The sequence below is a fragment of the Crotalus tigris genome, unplaced genomic scaffold (assembly GCF_016545835.1).
Source record: "Crotalus tigris isolate CLP2741 ecotype Arizona unplaced genomic scaffold, ASM1654583v1 scf7180000024337.5909745, whole genome shotgun sequence".
NCBI classification, from domain to species: domain Eukaryota; kingdom Metazoa; phylum Chordata; class Lepidosauria; order Squamata; family Viperidae; genus Crotalus; species Crotalus tigris.
In genome coordinates, this window is record NW_024100507.1 from 5,083,685 (window position 1) to 5,106,683 (window position 22,999).

General features: G+C 36.3%; 1 protein-coding gene across 10 annotated transcripts in view; it reads right to left on the bottom strand.

Annotated features, from left to right (window-relative positions):
• Positions 1-22,999, bottom strand: part of RIPOR2 (RHO family interacting cell polarization regulator 2) — a 100,026-nt gene that overhangs the window by 28,054 nt on the left and 48,973 nt on the right. For 8 of the 10 annotated variants that reach the window (XR_005554522.1, XM_039325491.1, XM_039325482.1 and 5 more), the window contains 7 exons: positions 12,608-12,734; positions 11,065-11,220; positions 10,079-10,157; positions 8,751-8,774; positions 8,087-8,140; positions 3,931-4,080; positions 2,527-2,590 (listed from right to left, as the gene is read on the bottom strand). Coding sequence is in view for 9 of the 10 variants with exons in the window: in XM_039325482.1 (XP_039181416.1) it covers positions 2,527-2,590; positions 3,931-4,080; positions 8,087-8,140; positions 8,751-8,774; positions 10,079-10,157; positions 11,065-11,220; positions 12,608-12,734 (654 nt within the window). In the remaining variant the exon portion in view is untranslated. Of the gene's footprint in view, positions 1-2,526; positions 2,591-3,930; positions 4,081-8,086; positions 8,141-8,750; positions 8,775-10,078; positions 10,158-11,064; positions 11,221-12,607; positions 12,735-14,116; positions 14,226-17,081; positions 17,561-22,999 lie in introns of those variants that run through there. The other 2 variants (XM_039325490.1, XM_039325483.1) reach the window with 2 other exon arrangements.

A 22,999-nucleotide genomic window follows, 5' to 3' on the forward strand; every position in this document is an offset into this window, starting at 1 on the left:
CCCCATCCCATCCCTCTTGGCCTTGCATGCTCTCCTTTTCACTGCATCGCCTCAGCTGTTGGCCGGCCATCCAGCTCAGAGACAACTTCTCTGAACTGCTGGTGGTGGGCTGCATAGTCCAGTCGAGGGGCTGGCAGGCTGTGGCTGCTGACAGACACTGTCGGCCCTCATGCGCTCGCTGGCTTCTATGTACGGGGGCCAATGGTGTAAGGCAGCAGCTGCCCCGGCCCGTGCCTCGCCTTGCACTGCGACAATGGCACCCCCGCCCTGCCTAGCCTTGCCTCACCCCGCAGGACAAGTCTCCTGCCCACTGGCCCACCTGCCAGAGACCCCCTGGATCTCCCCCAATGCTGCCCGGCCCCCACAGGCGTCCCTCCCCACGAGCAACATTGAGGTGACCACGCCCAGCTTGGTCACACCCACCCAGTCTGCCATGAACACAGCCATGCCCGCCCAGTAAGCCACGCTCACCTGGCACCCAGCGATAAATAAGTGGATTTTGGATTGCAGTTTGGGCACTCGGGTTCTAAAAGGTTCGCCATCACTGTGTTATCATATCTTAAGTCTTTGAGCAGCACTCTAAATCCCAGAACAAAATTATTCTCCTTTGGGTTAAGATCCCCATTCCCATTCTGACTTGTTTAGTATTTATAGACTTTAAACATTTACTAATATTCTGCAGGTGGCTTTTCCTTTTGTTACTTTAATGTTACAGTCTGATTTTTGTTACTTGCCTTTAAGCATATATATATTTCTGAATGAAGTGGGAGAAAACAAATTAAAATGAATAATAAGGAATTTTTCCTTAAGGAACACTGGCTTTAGAAATGCTACCGCATTAGCTTGATATGGAACTGCTCCAACATACCTTAGCAGGTTAACATTCAAAGTTTTATATTTCATATTAAACCATGCTGGGTATTGCTAGGATTAAACTTCTAGTTTCTAGACTCCTGCAATTGTGCCTGCTGTTAGTGTTGACTTCCATTCCTATTCTCAGTGGAAATATATATGTTATCTTTAATGCAATGCATGATTTAAGATAATGCTGAAAGAAAAATGAATCCTCTACAATAACAATATGCTGAGAAGAAAATTATTCATCCTCTTGTGGGAACAGGCCACTCAGATGTCGAGAAACAGATCCTTATGTATTCAGCAGATATCAGAAAATATAGCCTAAATCATTGCATTTCATTTACGGTAACCATAAAAAGTACCATATGAAAAAGGAAAACATCAAAGATAAGTGATATTGCTGAAATTGATATTTTGCATTCTTCTCTTTTCTAGTACATCAAGAAGTGTCACAGACAAATACTTTAGCGAGAAAGCTTCTTAAAAAAAGAAAGAAAGAATTTTATGGCCCTGTCTGCAATTAGAAGTAACTATTTTGGTGGCATTAAATTGAGTATCAAATAAATCTATGTATCCCTTTGGACAATCAACATTTCATAAGTGGATACCTATTGTAAGAAATGCATTGCAATAGGGACTCCCACAGCTTTTCAATTATGAGTTAATTAAGGGCTAGTTAAGATGAGGAGTCTCCATGATTTATGACCGTAATTGTGGGCTCAGTTATATAATCATACGTTAAGGACTACCTGTACAAGTTTTAGATTTTAAATCTTTTTTTGGAATAAACAGCAAAAGGATGATCAGCACTTTTAATTTTGGAAAGTTAAAATAGAGATAAAAGTGCTCTTTTCTGTTTTTGGGGTGGTATTCCATTTTATTTCCCCATATGCAGAAAAAGAAAAAAGAAAAAAAAAGGGAAGGGAAGACAATAGCCAAAGTCTAAAACAAGAACCCTCAAAATATCAACAGATATACAAGGGTCTCTTAGGATGCTCCTAGTTAACAATCTTCAGGCTTTTCTATTGATGTATGAAATTCAACGTATATATGAATTCAAGCAACTTTCAAGGGAAGAAGAATGTTAAATTATAAATTCACAAATTTCTCAAGAGGCGATATTGTCTAAACATGTTTCTGTTCCACTCACACCTATAAATTGAAACAGAAATGTGGATATCTTTAAAACCTAACCAACTGTTTATTCATGCAATTGTTACCATACAGTATGTTCCAGAGGTGTTTATATTTTTAATTAGTCAAATATTGATATCATGTATCAAGAAATATCAATATTTACAATTTCTAGCGATGGAACTTTTTTTTTAATCCTCCGTGTAATAAAATGTATTCAAAGAATAATAACATTTTAAGTATAATTTAGTTTTGAGCTTAAAAGGTATTTTAACCTTTTAACCATTAAGCAAGCCAAAAAACTTTATAACATTTGCTGTAAATGCTTGCCATTTTAATGAACATGAGACATTTTGATTGCTTTAGAAACAAAGCAGAATTATTTGGAAAACTTTATATTCCAAAAGGTGAGTGAAAGAAAACAAACCTCTTATCTGAATTCAACTGTTCTCTCTGTGGCTGTCAGAAACCACACAGAAAGATCTCTTGCTGAGATGTTTGTGTAGAAAATGGCATGAGAGGCAAGATAATTACCTTTCATCTTGATGCAGAACTCCCCCATTAAGTTTTCCAGCTCTCCTTCAATGGCACACAAGTTCTATGTAGGAAAACAGAAGACTAATATCAGATCAACTATTCCAAATGAACTATATAAAGTTACCTTAAAAACACATAGAACTGTGCTTATTGCCACTAATTATAATGCAGTGATTTCTGAAGTAGGCCTTAGTTGAGTTTACAATAATAGTGTGTGTGTGTGTGTGTGTGTGTGTGAGAGAGAGAGAGAGAGAGAGAGAGAGAGAGAGAGAGGGAGGGAGGGAGGGAGAGAATATCAGTGAATTGGACTGTTCCAATGGTGGGATTCAGCCGGTTCGCACCACTTTGGCAGAACTGGTAGCTAATTTTTTGTTGCACAGGCCAGAATGGACTTCCAGAAGCGGCATCCACACAGAGAACCGGCTGTTCACATATCTGAATCCCATCACTGGACTGTTCCCTTGGAAATTATGCCTTCCTGGTTATCTGGGGATCAAAATCCATTAGTTTCTTCAAGATCACTGAGTTTTATTGAAATGAACCATATAGCAACCATTTTTTCTGTCCATGGGTTCAAATATTCCAGAAGGACATTTGAAAAATATGGTGAATAGTTTCTTTCAGTTGCAAAGATACCCAATGAAATACATATACAGGCACTCTTCATACATAGGACTAAGCATTTGCATTAATTTTCACATCAAAGTGGTGTTCGTTTTGGTAATCCTGTTATATTATAAATTATTGTATTTCCATCACATATTATAAAACATTAACTTCATTAAGCAAACATATATCCTAGATATATATTTGATCAATTCTATAACAAAAGTTTTAAGAAACTGATTTCAATTAAAATTACTAAAATAGTCGTGATTGATGCAAAAGCAAATCCTGACTAATATCTGCAGGGATGTTAATATTCCACTTTGAGTTACTGTACTCAAATGTCCTAAAATTCTGTATTCTGGAAGGGGACCTTTGCTTTACAAACTATTAACAGTGCAGTGAATTGCAATGCAATGTTTCGGATTTGATTTTAAAATGGTGCACTGGTCTACAGCTTTTTAAAACTATGGTGCCTTTTCCTGGGATTGTGCAGCATCTGCAAAATGCAAAAGCATTCTTCTAGAAAAAAGATATAGTATTTTTAATGAGTCCCAAATGGCTCCTATAGTCTTGCTTAAGTTTGCTCTAAAGCACTTTTTTGAAATCAGTCCTCAAGTGCTAAAAACAGGCTACTATTTTTATGGCAGAATACACAATGCTGCATAAATGTAATAACTATTATTATAAATAAATTCTATATTTTTTTTTAAAAAAAATCCATAATCTATTTTTTCCATAACAACTGAATCTTTCTATTGCAGTAATTGCAAAATTAAGTAGATCATTTTATACCTCAGTATATTCTTTATAGGTTTTGTTGATTTCTGATAAACTCTCTCGAGCTGCCTTGCTAGCAGGGGACAACCCATACGCTTGCTTCATTTTGCTGGCACCATCACGGAGCCGCCTTTGGATACAGTAGGCTTCAAAGAGTTCATCTACCTGATAGGAAAAAAAAAACAGCAAAATTGAGATGTTGGAGGGGGGGAATCAAAAGAATTATCCAGGTGAGATTATGGTGATTCATAGAAAAAAGCGAGCAAACAATTTCAGTGATGATGGTGTCTTTGTACTGAAAATAAATTATCTATGTAAATGACTCCATTCTCTTGTCTCACAACAACTACTTTTTTAAAATCAATACTTCCACTTTCCCCATGAATAATGGAGGATAATGAACTATTATCATGGTCAGTCATTTGAATTTTATGCAAACATTTTTTTCATTAAAGTTTCTCTCAAAACTAATAGTAATAGCTGTACTTAATAATTTCCCATTCTGATAATGTGATTTAATTCTCAGAATAAGTAAAAGACAGCAATATGCTACTGTAGTCTATTTAAGAAGAAAAGGAGAATAATATTACAACAATATAAGATCTCATTCACAGTACTGAGCAAATACTGGAAATCAAAGCCCGAATGTTTCATTCCTACAAGACAAATTATTACAGATTAATTTTATGCTTGTTTCTTCAGAACAGAGGCCCACTAGGTTTAGTGGCACTAACTTCCAGACAAGAAATAAAAAGAAGTGTGGTTCCGAGAACTATGCATAGAATTGTTCTGTCATTTAAATAGCAAAAAAATCCTTTTGTTCCTTCTATAATACAATATATTTCTTGCAAGACAAAATAACACAATGATCACTTCTTACAGTACATTATGTACAATGACACTTTGATATAAGTAGAAAACGCTTCCACTCACAGGAAGCAAGGGGCTTGATTTTTATTAATTCCCCATTATATTCTAACCTTTTTCTGTTTTTCTAATGATTAGAAGACTTTCTGAAACATTGTAGGATATAATGAAGATATGCAATGAGGGAAAAATATGTAGTAGCTATAACAACAACAACAACAACAACAATAAAAAGTTGGAAGGGACCTTGGAGGTCTTCTAGTCCAACCCCCTGCTCAGACAGGAAACCCATATCATTTCAGACAAATGGTTGTCCACTGTCTTCTTAAAAACTTCCAGTGTTGGAGCATTCACAACTTTTGGAAGCAGGTTGTTCCACTGATTAATTGTTCTAACTGTCAAGAAATTTCTCTTTATTTCTAGGTTGCTTCTCTCTTTGATTAGTTTCTATCCATTGCTTCTTGTCCTGCCTTCAGGTGCTTTGGAGAATAGCTTGATCCCCTTTTCTTTGTGGCAGCCCCTGAGATATTGTAACACTGCTATCATGTCCCCCCTCGTCCTTCTCTTCATTAAAGTAGACATACCCAAATCCAGCAACTGCTCTTTATATGTTTTAGCCTCCAGTCCCCTAATCATCTTTGTTGCTCTTCTTTGTATTCTTTCTAGAGTCTCAACATCTTTTTTACATTGTGGTGACCAAAATTGTATTCCAAGTGTGGCCTTACCAAAGCATTATGAAGTGGTAGTTTCCAGGAACAACAACAACAAAAAAAGTAACTAGATGTAAGGGCACAGAATCCACTTACCAGTATCAGCAGATTTTACATACTAGGCAGACCCAAAGAAACCACTCAAAAAATGAATACAGGAGGCCCTCAACCTACGACTGGTCACTTAGTGACCGTTTGAAGTTACAATGGATTCATCTTGGAGCTACCTATGACCTGATTCAAAGTTCTGATGGTCATGTCTGAACTTTGGGCACTAGACATTTAAGACCATTTGCAGCATCCTACCACCACATAACTAAATTTTATAACAATTTTGCCAAAAACTGACACTTCTAGTTTTAGGCAAAACCGCACCCATAATGAACTATTGGTTCACTTAATGAACATGGTATTTGCTTAACAACCACCGCAAATAACAAAAATCAACCATTCGGTTTTATAACTATTATGACTTACAACCATACTATGGCCATATGTTGAAAAATTACCTGTACCAGCTCAATAGAAATGAAAGGATATATAGTTCCATATATAATAACATATATCATATAACGTATTTCTCAATCTTGCCAATTTTAAGATATGTGGACCAACTCCCAGAATTCCCCAGCCAATCATGTGGGATAGAAACATAATAAATAAACAATGCTTGCCTGCCTATCTATCTAATAAGCAATATGATACCGATATAGAAAAGGCAAATAAAACCTATAAAGACATATAAAACACCTGCATGAAGAAAAACTTTGACAAAAGACGGGAGGAACACTTCTGTTAGAGTCAGATCTGGAGAAAGAGCAAGGAAATGATGATGTGATGCTCCTACTACGTTTGTGTTGAAAAATTATTTAAATAGATGGAACATTACGTGCTAATGCTTTTCATTTATGAAAAGGCTCTTCAGTTTATAAAATGTCAGCCCTACACTTATCAAATGGGCTGCAAAAATTTAGACTTCTCAATATAGAAACACTAACTTTCTGGTGCTGTCTATCGGCCATTTGGATTTTAACAGCTCAGTTATGGTAGCCGGAAACAATTCAGATCCAGCAGCAGGATATATTTATTGAAAAATGTGTAGATTCCTATAAGATACAGATGCCTATAAATAAACTCCCTGTAACAACCAAAATTATTATCTATTGGTCTAATATGGCATCTGAAGATCAGAGTACCTGACCATAATATTCATCATGTTACAGTATTTATGTCTATTAACAAGACTGCTGTATATGTAACACAAAACAGTACATTTTTTCCCCTTTCAACTTGAGCAGATCTACCACAAACGCATCTGTGACATTCAAAAGCTGTCATGACCACATTTCCTTCCTTTACTTCCCTTTCAAAACTTAAACTCAGGTCCCAACTTTCATTGGAAGGCTAATGCACATTGCTTGTCATAGTGATCAAAGTTGTGCAACTTTCCTTGAAATGTTTTCAATTACAATAGTTCGTGTTTTCTTCTAAAAACCTTGCTTCACATAAAGTTCTCCATGTTTGTTACCATGGGTTACAGAACAACAAGCTAACATACTGTGCAATTTGGATGTGGATTTAGCTCTGTAGCAACTCAGTCTTATGTAAAACATTGAAATCACTTTGTTCTGAGTAGGAGGGATTCAAACACAAAGTACCCACCACACGAGCTTGCTAGCAGGAAACATACTATTTCAGATTTATTTTCTTGATGAATATTTGATTTATGAGCATAAAATAAATAAGAGGTTTATGTTCTGAATGTTCCATAAAAGAAGGTAGAATTTTTAAAATGTCACAAGATAATTCTATACTGTTTGACATCTACTATTATAGAAAAAGAGAATATAATCTAAATGCAGGTCAGCCTCATGCAGCAGCCTTACAGCTAACTTCATTTCAGTTACATGCACCATTTTCAAAATACAAATGGCAGCAATAGAGACTCATGTCCTAAAATATGGCCTTCAGCAATAGGCACTCAGAATGACTATTGAATAAAGTGCTTTATTGCACTTAGTGGTGTGAAAATTTTTATTGTACAAATGAAGGAGTAACGAATCTCTGAATATGCCTATGTGATTCCATGCACACACAAATATTATGTATCATGCAAATACAGATAGGGAGATAAAGAATTATTAATAGGGGATGACCATTCATAAAGTATTGTAAATATTCTGATAATAAACAGAATTGGATTTTTTTTTCCCCTAAGGAAAAAGAAATTAAAAGCTCAGTTGAAGACAAGGTTTCTGTCAAAAAGAAATGTTCCATCTAGAAATGTGTTTATCCTTCAGGCAGGGAAAGATAAGGCTGTTAATAGTACATTAATTCTATTATCTCACCTCATTTCCTCTTGTTCCAGGTCAGTTTGACACAGATTTGGTAAGAATGAAAACACCTTCAGGGACATCGCAACTTCCCTTACAGGCTATACTAGTGTCTTCTGCTCATTTGCATAAGATTACTTCTCAGCCTTAATCTAAAGAATTGCTTTGTGAGATGTTTTCTCTAGACCACCAGATACAGTATTGCTGGACAGGCTTTTTTGAAAAACAAAATTGGAAATAGAATGAAAGGAAGTTAATTACCTTACTGATATGAAACTCTAGCTTTCTCATATATCTTTCAATTGCTTTCATTTGCTGAAAAATAAAACAATCAAAATAAGAACAGATATCTGAATTTAGCTGAATCAATGCATACTTTTCCGTAATGTCTAATATTCTCATATAAGACCGATTTGATATTCAAAAGGAATTCAGACTTTCCTTGAAAAGTGAGAAGCTTCAGCTCCATCTGGACCAAGAAGAGACCAGAATTAAAGTGCTTTTAATTTCATTCTAAATTTACAAAATAATCACTAATGGTTTGGGACAAAACAAGTCTTCCCAGTTCCATTAGATGTATCTCAAGTTACTATATAATAGGATTCCAAACCACACTCTCAATCAATATTTTATGCACATGCTGAGATGTCCCTTAGGCAAGAATGTTCAAATCACTTTATTTGAAATTGATTTTGTGGAGTGAAAGTTGTGTTTGCAAAATAAATGGAGGACAAATGATAGATAGGATTTCTTGCCCTGTGAGTCCTCTGACTAATGTGATGCCATGCGGCAGCCTTCTCCAGCTTTTAAGATGTGTTGGGACTACAACACCCACAATTTCCAATTATCAAGTAGATGTTTCTTTGCTACCGTACAGAACTGAGGTTGTTTGTCTACTGAAATATAGTTATTACAAATCACTTACCTTGTCAAGTTCATATAGCACCCCCTGAAATAAATGAAATGAATATATTACTAAAAATAAGATGCTCTTTCGATGAAGAAAACATGATGGTTTTAAATGTAGTGCCCTAATATAATTGAGCCAAAATGAATCAACTGCAATAAATAAGTATCATTTTAAAAGTGACATTTTTTTACATACAGTCCAGGGTAAGAAGAAATAGGGAAACACAAATTCAGTTCTAAATTTTTCAGAAAACTTTTACATGCAAAGACATAGACAAACAGATAAAATGGCTTCATGACATTGTTGCAATCACTCATGTAAAGAGTGAACTCTGGTCCATGCTGTCTAAAATAGGGGTCCCTAACCTTTCTGGGTTGGTGGCCCAGTGGGAGAGGGAAGAGCAGGTGCCTTACGCATGCATGCGCAAATGTGAATGTGGTCACACAGATGCACGCATAGTGCACAAACAGGTCGTGAGCATGTGCACCACGCAAATGGAGCTGTGAGCATGCGCTGAGGCCAGACCTCTGAGTGATGCCAGACCTCTGTGAGGCTTGTGCTGCAGCCTGCAGTGATGCTGCCACTGGCATGAGGATCGAGCTACTGCCCTTGTACAAGGATCGTGCCGCAGCCTGCCTGTTGTTTGCGGCCCGTGCAAGGTTCGTGGCAATGCCATGCCTACGTGTGCCGCCACCCGCACAAGGTTTGTGGCAATGCCACCACCTGCGTGATACTAGTGGTGCTGCTGCCCACAACTCATGACAACAGTGGCATGGGGGGGGGAGGTGAGCATGTGTACACGTGCACTGCCCAGCTATTCACGCAGGCTAGTGGCCATGGCCTGTTAGTGGGCTATGGCCCATAGGTTGAGGACCTCTAGTCTAAAACATATTTAATCTAAAAAACAACAACCATAATTGTCTATTTTGGGGAAAGTGGTTATAATAACTAATTGGAGTACTGTACTTAGATTTTACAACTAGATTAATTATCTTTTTTCCCAGTTTTTTTCTCTCACTTTGCAAAAGTCATTAATATACAAAAATGATATGCATTGTTCACTAACAATGGCTTGTGCAGTAAATGCTGAAATAGTATGATACAGATCTGGGGGGGGGGTTTAGGGGGAAACATATTTGTGAAAACAGAGATCTGATATATCACCATCCTGGCAATATGGGGATATTTACAATCAAATGCCTGAAGTGGCAGAATATGCATTATATTTGTTATAAGGCATAATTAGCCCTTAATTTCATATGCAGCATCCCAACATTAAAACCCAATTCTTAATTTCCTTGCTTAGTACAGAATTCTCTACTGTTCTGAGTAGACAAGCATACCAGCCGTGAATTTCTTTTCATGTCTTTCAAGTGAGCACTTAATTTATCCAGTTCTGTTTGATGTATTTCCAAATATTCACTGTAAAGAAAATCCAAAATTGAAACATCAGCAATGTTATATTCCCATATAAATCTAAATAAATAAAATGCAAGTTTTTAAAGATGAAGCATTATTTTTATAGAGTAAATATGTCTGAAATAGTTTTACTCATAAATGAGTTTATTTGTGGAAAGGAAGACAGAAAAGTCAAATTTTACAGATGTGATTTATAAAATGTAAATAAAAATTACTGATATGCATAAAACTTTCTCAGAACTGATATGAAACATGAAAGTAAGACATTTTGAAAAGCAGGCAACTTAAGTCCCCCCAAATTTGTATTCTTCCTTGTTATACACACAACACAAACATATGAATGTAAAAGACAGAAACATTTTATAGGTTTCACTATTTAAAAAACACAGTAATTAACACAATGGACATGCCATGCCATTCTTTCTAGTTTTCAAAGACAACTGATAAAAGCCCTACATAACACTACAAACACTACATAACCCAATCCCTAAAGTAAGTTGACCAACAGTTAATTAATATCACTGGGATGAAACATGCCACTGTTAGAAACAGAATTTCCTCATTATCATTACAAACCATGCTAAGTGCAAGACATTAACATAGCATGCCATAGCCCCCAGATTTAAACACAGAATAATTTGGACATCAGCTGAAATAACAAAAGATTTAGATTCTTGTAGCTATTATGCACAAAAGATAAAAGGCATCTGTTGGACTGAAACAATCCAGATGACTAAACACCTATGGGTTGTGCAAATCAGTCCTTAGGCTATCAACCAACCAGGTACTTTTGCTGGTTGGAAACTGATTAGCTATCTTTGACATCAGTAGATAAGCTCTTGTTTATCACACAGAACTGATTTTTTTTTCCTTTTTGAGCAATACATCCAGCAGTAGTAAAAGCTCTTACTCTAATCCATTCTTCAAGGCCTTGTAAACTTCCTCCATTCTTTCAGGCTGTGGCTCCTTAGCAGAGCTGTTACTTTTGTGCCCCAAATGATGTGCTTTTTTCACCTTGGCTTGGGGTTTTTTGAGTGCAGGGGAATTCTCAATAAAGGAATTACATCTGCAAAATGAAAATTGAAACAGTTTTGCCTAGGAAACAAATATATTAAATGTGGAGTATTATAATGTTTTCTCAGCAGCATTTCTTAATGTTTCCAAGCAAAAAACTTAACGTTGCCTGCCAGAGAACTAAAAGATAATGGGTTATGAAGCCACTGTGGTAACTGGCTAGTCAGCAACAGATATTTAATTTGCTAACCAGTCCAGTGCTTTTATCATTCAATTTTATTCATCTGCACTGTGACCCACTGCAAAGATTTAGTGGAAGTAATAACAAATTAAAATACACCATACATATTCAATAAAATGAAGAAGCTTGATGAATAGCTATTATTTGTTTGGTCACTTACAACAGTAAGTAGCACCATGGGCTTTAGCAGCCATTAGCCATTTTAATTAATTTTCAGGCAAAATGTAAATTATTACAAAACAACAACATGATCTCAGTGAGCTAAGCAACTCTGAATCTGCTTATCTCGTTTGAATTAAACTTGTACAGGGACATTCCCTAGCAGCTTTAGCCAGCATCAAGTTTAATCCCTGCTGCAAAATGCAGCCTAAGAAAACAAGGATTTATAATACTTCTATCAAAAAAAGCGAAACAGTTTTAGTATTAATGGAGGATCACTTATATTAAAAAAGCACAGTACATGAAACATTGAATTTCTCAAAAAAAAAAAAAAAAAAACGAAACCCCCCCCCCAAAAAACCAAAAACAAAACCCCAATATAGACGTCCCTCAAAAGACAGGGCTGGTTTGCAGGTTTGAAAATTCATTAGGACCTCCTTGCAAAGTGATTGGCTGTAACAGGCTGTAGCCATGTTTCTGAATCTAATCATCATTATATATTTCCCTAATGCATACACATTGTGGGATATCTAATATGCTCAGTATTAAACAGAGAATTACATTTAATAATGGAGACTTATTCATATTAATGTATTTATCATCTCAGCTTTATGAAATATTGCTGTAAATTGTTACCATGACCCACTGTATGACTAATCGTAAAAAGAATCAAAATATCTAACAAAGCAAATGGTTTGACTCAATGTTAAGTTATTATTATTTATCTTACTAATGTTAAGTTATTATTATTTATCTTACTATGGAGGATGGGGAAGAAGCTGTTTCATTTTCACCCCTCCTTTCCATTCCATCCTGTAGAACTGATGGAACTTACTGGAGTAAAAGAGGAGATCCAGTCAATCTTTGATAAAGCTTGTCTACTAGTTGTTTAAGTGGCTATTTTGATCACAAACAGATTGTCAGATTTACAACAGAGGCAGAGATAACCCCGAAATGAGAACAGATCTCCAGAGCCAAAGTGGTTGAGATATGTGAGCTTTTCTTCAGTTTACAGCTGGCCTTTGGAGATGATACTTGCCTGGATCGTCTTTCTTGAAGACCACTGAAACCAGCAAAGGATTGACTTCTAATGATCCCATTAGGGCCTCCTGGGGAGAATGAATGAGATCCTATTGACATGATTTCTGGGGATCTTGAAGGTATTTCTGGAAGATACAACAGTAAGAATGTCAGCCACAATGGTAAGGCACAAGTGGGTTTAAATCAAGTCCTAACTATCTCTAATAAAAAGAGAAATGATATAACATTCACGTAATTTAATAATAATTGTTAGGGCTTGATATTATATTCAAGTCTCTGAACGTTGACAACATAGTACACTGTATGTACACTACCATAGTCTAATTCGGCCTGGGACCAAAAAATGTGTTTGTATTAATGTGTGAAAATATATCATTTTATTTCTGTGGATTAATACATTCAGTTGTTCAATAGCATTTATATTATTGATCAATGGCATATCCAATGCCCCCCCCTAGAAAGAATAAAAACTAAGTCCCTACATTATTAGATTAAGAAATCATAAACTAGAAATTCAAACTTGGCAGATTATTTTGCTTAAGAATCTTTACAACCATTAAAGGTAAAGCAAACCACCCTAAACAAGATTAGGATAAAACGTAGACCTAGGTGCTAAACAGAGAACTATGTAGAATTATACAACAGGATTTTTTATCCCCTGGTATTAAGAAAGCAGAATTCTTTTCTTTTTTAGAAACTTAGAACTATGACATTAAATGTAAATAGTGACTTTCAGAAGTTATTTACATGCTTACTTAAAAGAAAACAATCATGGTAGGTATATATAGGACTGTGACATTAGTAAACTATAAAACATTTTCATTTCTGGAATATGCTGAGAAAGGAACTTAATTATATACTTGCTGAGGAAAAAATTATGGAGAGAACTTAACCAAACTTAAAAAAAACAATACAGAATTCCCAAACAATTGATAACTAACTCCCATTTGACACAAAATTTATATTAATCTCGTGAACAACATCAGACAAGAACTCTTTCCATGCAATATATCTATACTTCTAACCACAGGCTGTGAAAGAAAAAAACTAAATCACTCCTTAGTCTGGCATGACCAAACAAAGTTAAGATGGCAGAAGCAGGCCATGCAATCAAAGCCCAGCCTTTTTTTCATGTACATTGCATGGATGAAAAAAGGGGCAGAGCTTTGGTCATGACTGCCATCTTGGCAACTGAGATGGAATTCTAATGATTCTATCTTCACAATTGTTGCTAATGACAGGGATCTAGTCCTATTTGGCTCTGCCTGGCGTAGAAGATGTAGTATTCATAAAGAGAAATGATGGAGAAATATGATGATTCTGCTAGCCTGGAACTCCTAAAAACAATCTAGAGGGGTATCTTTGTGTCAGAGCAACATGAAAGATGGTACATGGATCACCATCCACCCGTTTCTGCACAAGGGGTGGCGCATAGATAATTCCTCAATGAAAAGCAAAGAAGTAATGGTATTTTATAGATAGAAAATAAAATAAAATCTTAAAGTACCTGTACTGAATGCATATTTCTTTGGGCATAGAATAATAGAACTGGAACTTTGTAAAGACGGCACTGCTGCTATCATTCAAACCATATTCATTTAGAGATGTAAGAATGCAAAATCTAAAAGAACCTATAAAATGTAGGTTAAAGACATCAAGGATAAGCCTGATTACCACTGTGACTGTTCTAAAATTCAAATGCAACTTTTATGACAGAAGCAGCATTTTAAAATGAATTATATAAGATATCTCTCAAAGATGTTCCTAGGACAGCTGATACTAGGTTTTTCTGAGATTGTCAACATTATTTTTTACTATTTGTATAATAGATAAATTCTTATTAGTATATTACTACCGTATAATATACTTACCATATTATTATAAATCTATTAATCATGCTATAATTCAAATTTACAATCTACTTTTGATCTTAAAATAGACTAAAATGGATAACTTTTGGAACTATCCTATTTGTAAGACTATAGATTCCTATATCTACTCAATTTGAATTCCCAACAGATTCCAAATATGAATGTAAGTTAGTGTCACAGTATGTCACATTAATGGTGACTGAGCTGCTGCCTGACTTATTTGTGGAGCATCTCTTAAACATTTACTGTACATGGATTTGTTAAGAAAAAAGAGCTTAGAAATATTATCAGCAATAGAAGTTCAGTGGCAAGAACCTTCTACAGCACATAAAACAGCAGAAGGATAGGTTGTTAGTCATGGAGAGTTAAATTGCATATGGTAAGCTGCTTCACAGTCAAAAGCCTCTTACTGTCAAAATAAAATAAAACAATGCCAACATCGTGTGATCCATCATGTTCTTGTTAAAGCACATAAAGAACAAGAGGCTCATAGTTGTTATGAAGTGGATATCTGCCAAACTGAAGCAAGATGGTTGCAAGATAATCAGCGAAAAATCATTAGAATAATTTATGTACAGGAAAATAAAGGAACTTAATAAAAATAAAAATGATTTAATAATTGAAGTAATTATCAACATAAAAAACATAAAAAAGACAAGAGCATACATATATTTGCATACATATAATGTAACCTCTAATGTCCTATCTCATCTACGTCTTAATATTTTTTTTAAAAAAATTAATATTATGGCTGTTGTACAAACTTTACACTTAAGTATTTAATTTTTATTTTTTCTTAGTCATTATATTAAATCTTATCTTTTGAATTTTCAAGACTTAAATTCTTGGTAATCTAATAAGTTAAAGGAGTCATTTCATAAAGACAGGACCTGCTCTTGAAAAGAAATCTCCAATATAGAAACCTCCAAGTAATTTCATCAGTCAAAATAAAAATTAGTTAGGCAGAGAGTTGTTGGAATGTACTAACTCTTGCTATACCAACTGCTGGGATTTCTCCCCAAAATATATTTCAATATGTCAATGAAGACTGATGAAGTTACTTGGATGAGTAACAAAATGTCTCATTTTAAAACTTGCCATAATTTAACATTTTTAGATACTTTTAGCCTGGATGATTGAGTCTTCATTGACATATTGAAATGCATTTTGGGGAGAAACCCCTGCAGTTAGTATGGCAAGAGTAGTACATTCCAACGATTCTCTGACTCTCTGCCTAACTAATTTTTAATTTTGATTGATGAAGTTACTTGGATGAATAACGAAATGTCTCAGATTAACAAATATTGTTCCAGTTACCATGATTTAATCTTTTTAGATGAAACCTCCAATATTTTTTTCAAATCATAGGAACAGAGTTTGAACATAATTGGTCTACAAATTGGCTCCCTTCGCAGCTCTGCCCACATAGCCATGGGAGAGTTGGCAGCTCGAGGTACAGCAATGTGGTCTTCGGAGTGCCCCCACTGCCAGCCCTGGTATAACTCTCCTGTATGGGCAGAGCCGCGAAGGGGGCCAGGGGGCCGAAACCACCCACCCAGGGACAATGCAGAGAGCTTACCACCAGCTTCCATAGCTGCTGCCATTGAAACCATACAATACTGGTGGCGAATGGGGAGCAGGCAGCATGAGGCGGCACTGTGGAGCCCAAGCAGCAGATGGAGGAGGAGGTGGCCAGTGAGCAGGTAATCTGTGGGGTGGGGTGAAACGGGGGTGGTGGGGACCGAAGAAAGCCCCTCCAGCAGTTGACACAGCTGTTATGCAGTGGCGATGGAGGCCTTTTGCTGTCACTCCCCCTGGCTCTGAAATGGCGGAGGGGGACCAGGTAAGGGGACTGAGCCTCCAATGCCCATCTTCCGTAGTGTGGCAGTCTGGCTCAGGAGGGGAGTGAAAGGGAAGAGGTGAGTGGGCAACCGGGTCATTGAACGAGCGGGAGGAGGTCACCGAGTGGGGAGTGGCCTGGCTGTGGAAGCCCTGAGGGGTGTGGGGTGCATGGGGCAGCTCCACCCCCTACCTTCCTCACCTTGTGTGTGAGCCCCAGCGTGCAATAGTGGCCTCCTGCCCTGTTGCAACAGCGAGCAACCAGATGGTGGGACAGAGTGGGCAGGCTCTTAACTAGGGCTTATTTTGGAGATAGGGCTTATATTAGGCGCCCGCTAAAAATCATGCTAGGGCTTATTTTCTGGGTGGTCTTATTTTCGGGGAAACATAGTAGCTGGTAGGTTAGTTCCCTACAGGGAAATAATGGCATTCCATGTCTGGAAAAGTCCTGGCGCTTCACTACGCTTACCCTCATTGGTGCAGCCTCTAAGCTTATCTGTGTATGGTTGGTTGTTCATTTACACTAATCCCAGTCCAGACAGCTTCTCTAGAATTTCATTTCTCAGAAACTTCTCAGTAAATCAAGGAGCATCCCAAGATCAGCACACAAAGAAAAGCCATAGAAGGAGAACCCAGTCTAGTATCTTTGTCATCTCTATATTCCAGGGATATATTCCTCTATATTCCACAATCTGGCAAACTGATGCTTAACGTGGACCATCTCCCAAAGAAGTTGATGTTGACCATGATTAAGGTATGTACCTTCATATTACATTCTCCCTTCTCCAAATTAAAAACAGATGAAGTCTGTAATTTTTGATAGATGTCAGGCCCATGCTGATGTGAAATAAGACCATGGTAGTCATGGAGACCATGGAATCCCAAACCACTCCAAGCATGGAGGGGGGCTGATTTTAGCAGGGAGAATCATTCACCAACAGTAACTCCAGCCTTATATGGAGATAACAGTAATCAAATTGAGCATAAATGACCAAAATTAGGAATAATCCCTCTTTTAAAAAATAGCACAATAAATACATTTTGTAAAAAAAAAAAAAAACCACCATTCTATCTGATATTATGCAGGAGCAGCAATGAATCTAGATGCACCTTTAAATTGCTGAAGGAATCATTTCAGATAGATTACAGCTTTACCCAGGCCTCATTGTATATCAATTTCCACATTATTTTCAAGTTCTCAACCATAACATCTAGAGTAATCAGTTCCACATGGGCAGAAGCATTCACACTGGTATCACATTGTATCTTATATGGCCATAAGTACACAATTATTTCAGTACAAAAATCAGAAATATCAGGAAAAGGTTGATGACTATAATTAATTAATAGCACCATTTTTCATTTACAGAGGATATTCCAATTTAATAAGTTCCTGAAATAGTATTCATTCTTACTTCTTTGTTATTTCTACACTAGTGCCTCTATTTAATGAAGACCTTGAATAAAATATTTGTTTAAATCTATTTCTTCCCTTGAAGGGTTTGAATGTAATAAATTGAAGATATTCAACTGTTCTGTCCTATCAATTATGCCAATGTTTATATTCTGTTGATTACTGGCTAATTAATGAAATTACAACTGTAAAAGTCAGAGCAATAAAATCCTTCTAAATGATTAGAACTGAAAATATTACATACACTTAAATTCACTTACTAGAAATGAATATTGTTTTGCAGTCTGGCAAAGAAGCTCTTAGTCTTAGAGTCCCATACATTCCCATTTATACCATGTAGCACAATGCTGATCAGAAATGGCAGTGGTTGTAAATTCAACATCTAAGTTACTGAGAAACCCTTGATTATTATGATAAAATTGCACTAAATTCAATTTAACTATCTTTTAATAAACTTCATTGAGATATTCAGATAAATGCATGGAGAGTTAAAACTACAGAGTATTGATGTAGTTCCATCCCAGCTACCAATCATTTTGCTGAAGGGAACATGTACACCTGTTTGCTTTTTTTCTGCCCAGTTTGCCCCCACACAATCTGTAAAATGCTAAATAGGGCTCAATAATTGTTCTAATCAAAAATCCCTTATGGATGAAAACATTAGTGAAATTAGTTAATTTCACATGTGCAACAGGTTGTTTCAGCAGACTGGAAAATTCAAGTGAACCAATTAGAAAAATATCTCTAGATGCATACTGGCATCTTTTCAGACTTTTGGTTTGGATGGATCATATAATACAATTTCTATGAAACACTGGACTAAGTTCACAAAATATTCTTATTATAAAGGACCCCAAGAATTCTAAAACTGCAGAACTATAACAAACAGTTCCATAAAAGTCAACTGAATGACATTGCACATGCCTGAATAAGAAAAAAAGGAGGAAAAGAACATTGGTGGTTCAGAATTGTAGATCTCTCTCTCTCTCTCTCTCTCTTTTCTCTCTCTCTCTCTCTCTCTCTCTCATACACACACACACACACACACACACACACACACACACTTACCATTTGCTGAAGGTAAGAATCCCTTCAAGAAGTTTTTATACTGAATACACTTTCCTGAAAGAGTAGCAAAATAACTGTGTCCTACCTAGACATTTATTGTTATGCAAATTACTAAATCGGCGCTCTTTTCAATACACGTTTAAGTAGCAGTAGAACAGGTCTTAGAAAAGATCTTCTGAATTTTTCCACTACAGCCTTTTTATGTATCAGGAATGTTCTCAATCTGACTTTACAGAGACTCCGAGTTTCTATAACTTAAGTACATGGCTCCCAAGATTACTTTAACTGCTGCACAAATTCAAAATGATTTGAAATAAAAAAAAATATTTAGAGGGAAGTAATAGCTAAAACTGATTTCATATTAGATCTGAAAGCCAGGCTAAAGAGACTCTTTTCAAATTTCTCTTGGTCATACCTTGGTGACCCCAAAAGATGAGATTTATGCTCTTTCTTTTGGATTGGGAGCCCCTATATTCTACCTTGTTCTCTATATTTCCAATGAAGTTGCTGGTAAGATCATCTCAAAGTCTGGAGTTTCTCTTCCTCTTTAATTTCTATCTTGAATTTGGAGACATAGTTGAGATCTTGAATTGTAATTACTTGACTGGAAGAACACAAGTAAGTTTAATTCAAATAAAATGGAAGTATTTTGGGAAGTCCTCAATTGTATAACTGTAGATATATTAAAGGCATTTTCCTGAAAGACTACATTCCTAACAAAGGGATAATCCTGATCTGTCGTCGTTCTTTACTGTATACGGAATTACATTTTTAAAGGGACTATTTTAACAATCTCTTGTGCTAAATATACCTTCTTCTAGAAATCACAATTAGCCATTTTTATTCATGCCATGGTCACATGATAATACATTGTACATTAGACTGCCTTTAAGCATGTATGAAAATTTCAGTTGATCCAAAATGCAACCACCAATTCTTTGGCCAGCATGTAAAATGGAGTATACACATGCAATTTTGTACATTTTTACAGTATGTATTTGTCTTTTTAAGGATTAGCTTAAGGCTACCAGTTGCTTAAGATCAGGAGAAATTACCTTATTGCGGCAAATCAATCTGTTCTCTATAATATTATAATGAAGAAATATAACAATGGCAGGCATTGAGGGAATGCATGTGGGTTACCGTAGTAACTTGCATTCAAGAAGACAATTGCTACCTATGAAACATGCAAATATAGTGAGTAATAACTGTATTATTGTTGGAAAAGGATATTTCAATGAATTTGTCCACTACATTTGTTTATGTAAGAATATGCTATTGCCAAATAAGAAGCACACTATTTATCAAACAAGCGGAAATATTTTGAGCAATTCTAAAAGTTTATTTTTAAAAACTGTATAGCATATACCAGTGATGGCAAACCTTTTAGAGACTGAGTGCCCAAACTGCAACCCAAAACCCACTTATGTATCGTCAGGTACTCGGTGGGTGTGGCCCATTGGGTGGGCATAGCTTTGGTGGTAATGGCAGACTGGGTGGAACTAAAAAGTTCAATCAATGAATTCCAACTTTGCAAGATCTTTTTTTTCCCCGTGAGAAGTTGAAATTGATTGATTGAACCTTTTTTTTTTTGCACACAGCAGCAGAGGCCTAAAGTGAAAAGATTTTATAAAACCCAACTGAAGGCCTAGGACTGGGGCAATGGTGCACGTGCCCACAGAGAGGACTCTGTGTGCCACCTGTGGCCACCATGGGCATATACCATAGTTTTTGTTATGGTGAAGTAATGACACCCCAAAATATCAAGAGATACCAGCTTCAAATGCATGTCAAACACTCTTATTATTTGTTTTGCCTTAATATTGTAACTGATCTTGTGAATAATACTAGTATGTTAGATTTTGGAATCCTGTACATTTCTTTCACATAGATACTGAAGAAAAATTAATATGGAAACAATATGTGAGAATTAACCGTGATACAGAAAACAGGTGCAAACATGAAAGGGGTGAAAATCTCAGGAAGAATACTGCACTGTAAGTGCTAAAACATGTGAATTTAGCAGATTTAGCATCATCGCATGTGTAAAACAAAACTGATTTACATACAATTTAAATAGGGAAAAAACCCAGTGTGCTTGTATGAGCAACACTTAAGGATAGAATCATTTTAAAATGTGGAACAATTTGTCTCATTATCCTAGAAATAAAATGCATCTGCTTCGCAACTACTGTTGTTCATTCACTTTCACAAAAAGAAAAGTTTGGATGGTTGGACTGAGAGATACTCTCTTTCTGAGGGGATACATCACCTTCTCTTCCAGGTCAACAGGTGCTGAAGAGGCGATTATCACACCTGAAATACAACTGCTCACACTCACCAGCTACCCAAAAGCACCAGAAAGGGCAGGGATCCAGCCTCAGATAGCTAAAGTCATGTTTGAATTGAATGGAATATTTCATTTGGTCAAGTGTGATTAGACACACAAAGAATTTATCTCCAGTACAGAAGCACTCAATGTACTTGCAAGGAAATAGAGAAAATAATAATATAATAGTACCAATAAAAGGGGAAATAAAGAAGATAATAAAAAGAATGAATAATAACACTACAGCCATATTCTATGGGTTAATATACATATGCATTAGACAGAACTGCAAGAATTAGGTGTTCAGTATAGTGACAACACAAGAGAAACAGTGTCCTTGTATCTAGTTGTCTCGGCATGCAATACCCTACAGTGCCATTCCGAGGAAAAGAGTTGAAACAGTTTGTGTCTAGGTTGTGAGGGGTTGGCAGATATTTTCTCAGCCCTTCTTCTGATCCACCCAACATACAGGTTTTCTATGGAAGGCAGTTATTTGAAACTATTCTTTCTGCAGTCTTGAGTAGCCATTGGAGTCTGCACCTGTCATGTTTGGTTGCTGTGCAAACCAGACAGTTATAGAAATACAAATGACAGACTTAATAATTTCTCTGTAAAACTGTATCAGCAACTCCTGGGGCAAGTCTGAACTTCTTGAGTTGATGCAGGAAGAACATTCTTTGTTGTGCCTTTTTAATGATGGTTCTGATGTTAAGTGTCCATTTCAAGTCTTAGGAGATTATAGAACCCAAAAACCTGAAGGTGAATATAGTAAGAGGGGGTAAAAATTATCTTACTTTATTCCTTGAAGCTTATCTTCTTCTGTGAAATCCACAATTCAAAACAAAATCCTGGTATCCTCACAGAAAGTTACCACCTCCTCAGACAATGTTCATGTGAATAGAAGCAAATTTTCTGGCAAAATCTTAACAGATCCCTCATAGCATCTGCAGAGAGATTATCCTATCCACCCATTTCTACAAAAGGTGAATTACTGAACTAAGATGCTGGACAACATTTTACCTATGAATTATGGATCACCTGCTCTGGAAAGCAAAAACAGAATCCATATCAATTGTTCATTAAAATCTAACATGAATAAGATAACATAAACTAAATCATTGATGCATTTTATAATGCAACCAACTAGATTTTTTTATTCTCTCCTGAATGTAATATAATATACATGTGATTCTGGGGACACAATGAAATCCTTGATTCAGTACTCTGATTTGCAGATACACATACACTTTCAAAAGTCAGATATGGTAGTGTAATCTGCATATGCCACAGGATTAATAATAAAAATCCTTTCAATATATAGCAACATGACAATAAGGAAAATGTGGATTAACCAATTCTGATAGCATTCCTGATCACTGAATGCTGCAGTCCTTATCTTGTATCTGCTTTATTGCTAAAGTGAAGGGTGATATGTTTGTGTTGGGGGGGGAACTAAATAAGTGGGACTAAACATTGCTAGATTCTGGACACAGTTTAAAAGTGACCTGACAAGCCAGATCAGCCATCTGGTTGGGCTTGTTTGTTTTTGTTGTCATCTAAGTGGTTGAATGGAGGCCCTCTAATTGCTGCTATTGTACCAACATCCTGGCTTCCCTGCTTTAACTGCTCGATTCTGTGGCCTAGTTGCAGGTGAAGTTTCCCAGACTGGGAATACTGGGAGACTTTAAGATACTTCCTCTGGCTGTGTGATCGGTGGCATCGTGAAGGTTCATGGTACTACAGCAACCATGGACTTCATCCAAGTCATCAAAGGCTGAACACATAGCATTTAGATCTCTTTTTGTCTTGGAGCAGTGATAATGTGAGAGGTGCTAACATCAGCCCTTGTCACATTACCTTACAGTTTTC